This window comes from Populus euphratica, unplaced genomic scaffold, assembly GCF_000495115.2.
Source record: "Populus euphratica unplaced genomic scaffold, PopEup_1.0 scaffold78.1, whole genome shotgun sequence".
Lineage (NCBI taxonomy): Eukaryota > Viridiplantae > Streptophyta > Magnoliopsida > Malpighiales > Salicaceae > Populus > Populus euphratica.
The window spans coordinates 1,910,386-1,919,783 of NW_011499867.1; the positions used below are offsets into that span (position 1 = coordinate 1,910,386).

A 9,398-nucleotide genomic window follows, 5' to 3' on the forward strand; every position below is an offset into this window, starting at 1 on the left:
AATTGATTTAAAATGCATTCTGATTTGATTGTTGTTTAGTCCGTTTATTTATTTATTTATTTTATAATTTATGATATTTGGATTAATTTACGTGCATCATTAGTAATTACTAAATTTACTTAATAAGTTCAATAAACAGATAAAAAATCATAAAAATAATAATCATATATACTAAAATTTAAATCCAAGATATATAAGTAGAAAAACTCTGTTAAGATTCGTGGGTTTACAAATCTTGATATTTAGATCTTTTATTAATGTAATGGGTGTTAGTATTATAGATTGATTTTGATTATACATTTTAATTATTTTTGTGTCTATAACCCAACTACCTCTTTTGGATTCAAGATTATTTAAAAATTTGTAATTTTAACCAAACTGTTTCCATTATTTTTAATTAAATCAGTAATTTCAATAAAAATTTTAATTAAACATATATTTTAATCTAATTAGTAGAAATTAAAATTATTTTATTAAAACTTTTTTTTTTCAAATTACAATTGCAAAGCCAACCACAATTCCCGAATTACAATTGCAAAGCCAACCACAATTCCAGAAAAATAAAAATAAAAAAGAGAAAAAAAAACAACAACTAAAGGGTCAATTGAAGAAAAAACAGAAGGAAGATCTGTTGGATCTCAATTTTGTTATTTTTCAAGTAAAGGGTCAACAGTTACTTACAGAGAACCCAGCTCTGCAGACGCAAGCAAGAAAGCATTACAAATAACAACAATTTTGTTTGTTTCATTGGACCGAAGTGACAACCACCCTTCTTTTTCAACTTTGTTTTCTAGCTACCTAGATACCATGACCACGTGATGCTACAGGTTTTGTGGATTTATAAAAAAATAATATATAAAAACAATATTACCATTCATAATATTTTTAAGAAAAAATATAAATTTAAATTTTTAAACAGATTAATATTTAAGAAATAAAATCAATTTAAAAAAAATCATAACAAAAAAATAAAAAAATTATATAAAAAAATATTATAGTAATTTATAGTATTTTATGAGGAAATCTATAATTATAATTCTTAACCAGTTTAATATTAAAAATAATAAAATTAATAAAGATAATTTTAAAAAATTATATAGAAAAATACTATAAGCAATCCATAATATTTTAAAAAAAAATATTAAGAAGCTAAATTTTCAACCAGATCAATATAAAAAAATAAAATAAAAACAATTCTAAAAAAATAAAATAAATTCTTCTAAGGAAAAAAAACCTCGGTTACAAGAGTTTTTTTAATGTTTTTTTTTGTAATAAAAAAATATGTAATAATCTTTTTAGGATTTAAACTATAATTTTTAAATATAATAATAAATTTTACTATTGCTATCTACGATGAATCTCAGTCATAGGACACGGTAGCAGTCATAGTAATTTTTCCTGGCAGTTACAATAATTTGTCTCATCTCTTGATTTGTTGTTAATAAAAAAAAATATACGATTCTAAAAAAAACACATGAATCCGTGAAATATAAAATAATAGTATACATAAGAATAAAATTAAAAAAAATAAATTATTAAAAAAAAAACTCAAAACATCAAATATATAAAAAATATATATGTATACTATAATGAATTGTGTCTTTTAAGATTATTTACAGTAAAAACATCATTTTTTTTTAATTTTGTATTTTAACTTGTCGGGGATGAATATAAATGCTAAAAAAAATTAATTAAAATGAGAAAACTGGAAAAATATTTTTAAAAAAACCAAATCATGAAAAAAACTTATTAAATTTTTTTTAAAAAAAACCAATTAGGTTTTGTTCGGTTTCCAAACCAAAAAAATAGAAAAAAACAAGCCTAACTAAAAAAACGGAGCTGAACCAAGCCAAAATATAAAAAACTGAGCCAAAATAAAAAAAAAAAACCGGTTTGAAGTGGTTTTTATTCTAAAAAACTAAACCGAACTAAACTAAACTGAAATCGGTTAGTTCGAACCAGTTTCAATTTATTTTTGAATTTTTTTAAAAATTTTAATTTAATTATTTTTTTAATAAAAATTAAACTAAAAGGGTACTTATTTGAGCGGCTACGGTTGTATTTTAATTAAAATACAGTTTGCATTTAAAAAAAAAATCAATTAGGTTTTGTTCTGTTTCTAAACCAAAAAAAATAGAAAAAAACAAGCCTAACTGAAAAAACGGAGCTGAACCAAGCCAAAATATAAAAACTGAGCCAAAATAAAAAAAAATCGGTTTGAACTGGTTTTTATTCTAAAAAACTAAACCGAACTAAACTAAACTGAAATCGGTTGGTTCGAACCAGTTTCAGTTTATTTTTGAATTTTTTTAGAAATTTTAATTTAATTATTTTTTTAATAAAAATTAAACTAAAAGGGCACTTATTTGCGCGGCTACGATTGTGTTTTAATTAAAATGCAGTTTGTAACCATTTGATGAAAAAAAAATGATTTACTGTATATGGGTTCCATATAATTTTTAAGAAAAGCGACTAATAAAAAACAAGGAAATCCTGTTTTTCACGCACTGTTCATATTAATTGTATTATTTAATGAACAGTGCAATTAACATAAAGAGTGCACTGTTCACTTAAAGATAATATACAATACAATTCACTTGCATTATTCACATATGGTTTTTTTTAATGTTAATTTTATTAATATTAAAAAAACTAGTTTAGAGTGAATTAAATTTATTTGCACTGTGATATCCACTTGCTTATAGGACCCCACTTCAGAGATTTATAGAATAAATTATCAGAGAGAGAAAAGACAGTGCTGACTAGAACAGTTTACGAAAACACAAAATTAGCAGCCAAAACGAATAATTTTAACAGTTCAGGACAAATTACTAGAATTATTAATTTTAAATGTTCAGGACGCAATTGCTAGAATTATCGTTACACGTCTTGAAGTTCTCAAACTTCAAAACTATAAAGTACACATTAGTCATTTAATTAATTCACGCCATGCCACGTATCAATGTGAATTGAAAAAATAAAACGATTATTTTATTCATCTTAAATAAAATCAAATGACTTATTAGTAGAGGTAATATAATTTTTTTCACGAAATTTATTGGTTATTATTAAATTTATTAAGACAAACGGGTCATCTTGTATTTTTTTATATAAAAAATAACTTAATTATTTTTAAAAACAAAAAAAAAAGACTAAACTAGAATTCAAGGGTTTTTTAGTTTTTCAGCATGATAAAATTATTTAATTACTCTTAAAAAATATTAAGTTGATGTCCATGGGTGTTTTCATCCTTTTATTATGGTTATATATATATATATAATAAGGTTAACTTAAGGATGATTAGATAATTTAATTAACATAAATATTATTTAAAAAAAGTCAATTAATATATTAATATGTATGTTGTACATGTTTTTGTGGATGATAATCGTATTTTTTAATCTGTCTATTGCATTACTCAATGGTTGTATACAGGTGTTCAAGGTAATGTTCAAATCTTCTCAACAGTTTCACCATTCCTTGATGAAGCATATGATCAACGTACCTCTAGTTTGGTATTAACTATTTTTTTTATTTTTATTTTGTCTCTCCTTTTTAGTTTTGCATCTATTTCTTCAATTCTTAAAACCAACCCTTTAATATATTTTTCTTTTAGATTTGGTCCATATTATTTTGATTACAATTTATTTTATATTAAAAAATTATATATTTTTTCAATTTTATCCTTCTTTAAATTTTTTTATGTGTCAAATTTAATTTTCATTCTTTTAATTGCTATTTGTTTGAGATAATTTTAAAAATTGAATTAATTTTTTTATGATTTCATCCTCCTTCAGTTTTTTCTTATTCTATTTGACCTTCATTCTTTCTTTTACCTTGACAACATTTTTAAAAGGATATTTTCTTTCTTGGTTTCATTCTTTAATATTAAATTGGTTGGCAATTGAGCTTATTGAATGAATCTACGATTCAATGAGTTGCAATTTAGAAAATTAATTCATGTTTAAGAGGTTTGTTCAGGATAACTTGTTTTTATTTTTCTTTTATAAAACTCGTGTTTTTTTTATTTTATCATTCAACATTTATTTACTTGAAAATTAGGCTTTGTGTGTGTTTGTGTGTGTGTGTATTGTTTTCTATAAGATTTTTCACTAATTTGAAAATGGCATGAGTTATATCGGATCTTTTTGTTTGTTATTCATAGTTAAATTTATTTTTTTAAATGGAATATTGGCATGAAATGCTCACTTTATGATTTTTTATTTATTTTTTGGGTTGCTACCTTGATAGTGCGTATGACCACTTTCAGTGTCACTGTACAACCTTTTATAATTACCTAGATGGACTTTTTCTGTTGATGGGCTGGTATCTCTAGTAGAGTGACGGGGGGTGTTTAATAAGTGTATCCTTGCAATTTAAGTTCTTCAAGTCATCAATCAATCCTTTCATTTATGTGATAGGCCTGCATTAAAAATAGACATTTACCACAATTTATAGGTATCTTATATTATTAGATACATTCTTATAAAACATATTTTAGTTAAGGAGTTATTGATACTTCAAGTGCAAAATGATGATATAAAACCATGATAAAAATGCACTTTTAAGTACTAATCAATACCTTAACTCATTTATATTAAAGAAATCCATTAATTGCTTCAATAAACTTCTTTATTCTAAGTTTTATATTTGGATTCAATAAAATCTCCAATGAATCTCTTCGTAATGAAATTAGGATCCCATCAACTTTGATAGGAAATCACTTGATTCTTTCTCTCTCCGTGCCCTAGAATTTGAAAGTAAATGAAGAATCGAAGGAGGAGAAGAAATTTCCCGAGCTCTCTCTTCCTCTCACAAAACTTTCAGCCTATTATTCTGGGAAGGAAGGATCTTTCCTCCAATTTATCAAAATGCCACTCATTTAACACAATTTAATTGGGAATTTTCACCTTTATTCATGTAAAATTTTCTTTTAATTTATTTTTTTATTGAGAATTATACTTATTTAACACATGGTTTATATTTATTTTTTACTAAATTTCATTTAATGTTTAATTTGTTATAATAATTATAGATATCTTTTCAAGATTTTGATAAGATATTTTTTCAAAATATTGATAAATGTTTTTTTTTTCAAATTATCATAATAATTATTATTTTTTATTACATTGTTTTTACCTAATTCTTGAATATTTTTTTAATATATTAATAGCCTTTAAATATTATTTTGATGTTAAAAAAATATACACAACATCAATCTAATTCAAAACTATACTTCTCCTATACTAAAATCATGTAAATTTCATGATTTTGAAGTAGATATAAGTATTTGGTTGATAACCGTGCTTTCATCATTGTTTTATGATTAATTTGTTTAATTATTAGATTAACTCATGATAAAAAAAATTAAAATGGTGGATAAAAGATTAAAATGGTGAATAAGAGAATTTTAAATCTAGTTTATTTTTGTGTTTTAAAAGTATTTTCAAAAAATTTTAAGATTTTTTTCTTTAAATTAATATATTTTTTATGTTTGATGTGCTGATTTTAACAATAATTTTTAAAAAATAAAAAATATTATTTTAAATAATTTCAAATAAAAAACATTTTAAAAAACAAATATAATCACACTTTCACCAAACAATTTAAAAATAGAGTTGAAAAAACCTATATTCGAAAATGTCCAGCCGCGGTGGATCACCACGAGGCATCTTACATTAAACACCGTATCTTGCTGACAAATGGCCATGTATTATTAGCTGTAAGAATCTTTGTTTGGTTCAGTCTACTCACTTCTATATCAGCTTTTGAATTTTGTAAAGTATTTTTTATTTAAAAATAATTTAAAATTAAAAAAAATTTGAATATTATCAGAGACAAGGGTAACATTAAAAAACACAAAATAATGAGTACATGTTTGCAGAAAGAAAGGAACAAGACGAAAAGCTCCCATAAATAAACACACCCACATTTAGTCATTCTCCATCACCCCCACCAAGGCATCAGCTATTGTTTTTCTCCCCTCTCAAATTCATTTGCTTTTTGGCCATGGCTTTCCAAACACAAATGTTAAGAAGAAAAGTGAAAGAAGCCAGAGCCAAGTTTTGGTGGAAATCTCTCTGCAGTTCTTTCTCTACAGTTCCTTCTCTTGTTGATTCTCCTCCTCAACTTCCACCATTTGATTACCAACCAAAACCTTACAGGGGACCATTAGCTGATGAAATCTTGCAAAAACGCAAGAAATTTTTGGGTCCTTCTCTTTTTTACTACTATCAGAAGCCTGTTAGTCTCTAATATTATGTACCCTTTTAATTTACTGGTTTCCTTCTTCATATATAGCATAAAAGTTTTGATCTTTGTTTGATTTTGCTGTGTTGTCACTCTGTTCATCACTTTCTGATCGTGCCCTTTTGATCTCAATCTATCTTTCCTTTTCATTTTGTGTTGATTGATGATGTTGTTTTCGTTTTGCAGTTGAATATTGTTGAAGGAAAGATGCAATATTTATTTGATGAAAATGGTAGGAGGTATTTGGATGCTTTTGCTGGGATAGTGACGGTCTCTTGTGGGCACTGCCATCCTCAAATTTTAAATGCAATTATGGAGCAAAGCAAGTTGCTCCAACATGCTACTACCATTTACTTGAACCATACAATTACTGATTTTGCTGAGACCTTAGCTGATAAGATGCCTGGAAATCTCAAGGTTTTTGGTGTCCTTGATCCCTTTCTTTTAATTTCCTTTCGGTAGATAATCGTAATTCTTGAAGGAATATACAGGAACGATGTAATTTAGGTTTTGATTATTATTATTATTTTGTTTTAAAATGATGGTCATTATTCTAAGTGGTTGGTTGGATAATGCTTAAAATAATTAGTTAACTTTTCAAAAACATGAATCTTCTACATGAATTTTCTTGGTAATCAGTGCTTAATTCATTATTATTTGTGTCAAAGGTACACAATATTCCCAAGTAAATTGTGGCGACGATTATTGAAGTAAGATTTTGATGCTTAAACTGATTTGAAAACAATATCTAAATTTTAAACTTGTTTGCATGTGCAGGTTGTCTATTTTGTAAATTCTGGATCAGAAGCTAATGAATTAGCTATGCTGATGGCTAGACTATACAGTGGTAACCTTGAAATGATTTCCTTAAGAAATTCATATCATGGTGGAAGTTCTGGTACAATAGGACTGACAGCTCTAAACACATGGAAATACTCAATTCCGCAGGTTTGTTGATCTACTGTTGCTGCAGGAAAATATGATCACTCGTTGTAATTGGATTGATGCCAGTAAATCTAACAGAAGAATACTGCAGGGCGAAATTCATCATGTTATTAACCCAGACCCGTACCGAGGAATCTTTGGCTCTGATCCTACTGGTTATGCCAAAGATTTGCAGGATCACATTGATTATGGTACTTCAGGAAAAGTTGCTGGATTTATATCTGAAACCATTCAGGTTGGTGACTTGACTTTGACACTTGTTTCCAGTAAGACTTTGATACTTGTTCCCAGTCAGCAGCGTATATGGTTTTTTTGACAACCGTGAAAATGAAATTTCAAGGACACTCTTTTCTCTCTTTTGGATGAATATAGGGAGTTGGAGGAGCGGTTGAATTGGCCCCTGGATACTTGACATTGGTTTATGACATTGTGCGTAAGGCAGGAGGTGTTTGCATAGCTGATGAGGTGCAAACAGGGTTTGGTCGCACAGGAAGCCACTATTGGGGTTTTGAGACACAAGGTGTCATCCCTGACATTGTTACTATGGCAAAGGTATTTAAAATCACCTCTTTCAGATTTGTTCATCAGTGCTGCAAAGATAATTCTATGTTTTAAATAGCTCTCACTTCAATATGTTACTTTCACTATCTTTTGAAAACTGCTTGACCATCCCACAAGTAACACCCAATAGCATTTATCAGGGCATTGGCAATGGTTTGCCATTAGGAGCTGTAGTAACAACACCAGAAATAGCACAAGTAATGGCGCAAAAAATTCAGTTCAATACTTTTGGTGGGAACCCCGTGTGCTCTGCTGGTGGACTTGAAGTATTGAGAGTCATAGACCAAGAGAGGCGTCAAGAGCATTGTGCTGCTGTTGGTTCGCACTTGATTGGACGTTTGAGGGAGCTACAAAGAAGTCATGACAGTAATTTATCCTGAACTTAGCATCTCAGTACTCTGTTGTGATTTTTGCCTCTGTGATTTACAGGACATTTTCTGTTCGCTGTATATTAAGTATTCTGTTGGCTGTCTTTTTGCACCTTCAGAAATCCGAACTACTTTCAATGCAAACCAACTATTACTAACTTGCTATAGCAAACCATACTTTTGAGTGTGGTTCTATTCATATACCAACATACACTAGAGTAAACTTAACTAGATTTTTGCTTAGGGCTCTTTTCATCCATCATAACTATATATAAAAGCAGATTTTTTTAAAAAAAACTTTTGATTGATTATAAATTTAATATATAGCATATCTCCAATAGTAATATGTTAATTCCACCTCACTCTGGTTAAGGGAAAAAAATAAACATTGAAGATATTCTTAAAAAAGAAATTATTAAAACCTAAAAAATAAAGTAATCTCATCTTTTCATTGTTTTCCTATGTCTAAAACCCTAAATAACATAAAATGAGTTTCTTAAATCACTCCTAACTTATATAGTATATCATTAGCACTTTATTTTGCAGTTTGTGCCGTAAACCTAGTTCCTGTAAGTGTGTGCAGATGAGTTTTCTTTTATGCATGTGCTTGTACAATGTCTTGGGATGGGCTATTACACAAATAAGCTGCATGTGAATGTTGTGCACATGTGTGCTTTTGTAAGACATGAGCCAGGCTAGTTTCTTTCCTTAAGAGCTTTATTTAGGATTAATTAGTTTTGCTGCCTCTGTAGCCTTGTGCAGAATAGAAATCAAGCCAGCCAAACAGAAGTCCAAATTTTATCAACTTTTTCGTCAGAGATTTCTACTTTGTATTTATCATCACTGGTTCCTGAGTGCAGAGCTTGGCATCTTAGTCGGCAAAGGTGGAATACATGGAAATGTGTTCCGTATCAAACCACCAATGTGCTTCACCAAAGATGATGCAGGTACTCTTCATGTCTCTTCAAGTGCTTAAATAAATTAAACCCTCGTGTTTTTAGACAAGCAATAAGGTAACTTTCAGGAGAGATTCTGAGAGCTTGTAAAAATTGCTTGCATGATGATTACCATTGTTAATTTTGTTTACATGCTCTTTTTAACCAAATGATCTAATGTCACGGTTTTTGTTTTGGCATACGCAGATTGTCTTGTTGACGCGTTGGACTATTCAATGTCAAAGTTGTGAGGAGCTACCTGCCAGAAGCTGAGATGAATATGTAATTATTCACATTTTTTGGCATCGATCTCTTCTGATAGGTTGCTTTCAATAATATC

The 9,398-nt window shown here is 28.0% G+C and overlaps 1 protein-coding gene and 1 long non-coding RNA gene across 3 annotated transcripts in view; both read left to right on the forward strand.

Moving 5' to 3' along the window:
• Positions 1-5,862: 5,862 nt before the first annotated feature.
• AGT2 (alanine:glyoxylate aminotransferase 2) overlaps positions 5,863-9,398 on the forward strand; it is a 48,989-nt gene continuing 45,453 nt past the window's right edge. The window contains exons 1-6 of one of the 2 annotated variants that reach the window (XM_011027331.1): positions 5,863-6,243; positions 6,436-6,666; positions 7,027-7,197; positions 7,286-7,429; positions 7,567-7,746; positions 7,896-8,121. In XM_011027331.1, coding sequence (XP_011025633.1) covers positions 6,010-6,243; positions 6,436-6,666; positions 7,027-7,197; positions 7,286-7,429; positions 7,567-7,746; positions 7,896-8,121 — 1,186 coding nt within the window. In that variant the 5' untranslated portion in view covers positions 5,863-6,009. The remainder of the gene's footprint in view (positions 6,244-6,435; positions 6,667-7,026; positions 7,198-7,285; positions 7,430-7,566; positions 7,747-7,895; positions 8,122-9,398) is intronic. The other variant, XM_011027332.1, reaches the window with a different exon arrangement.
• On the forward strand, positions 8,950-9,391 carry LOC105126462 (uncharacterized). Its single transcript, XR_842438.1, has 2 exons — positions 8,950-9,070; positions 9,266-9,391. It is a non-coding gene; the product is annotated as an uncharacterized LOC105126462 (long non-coding RNA).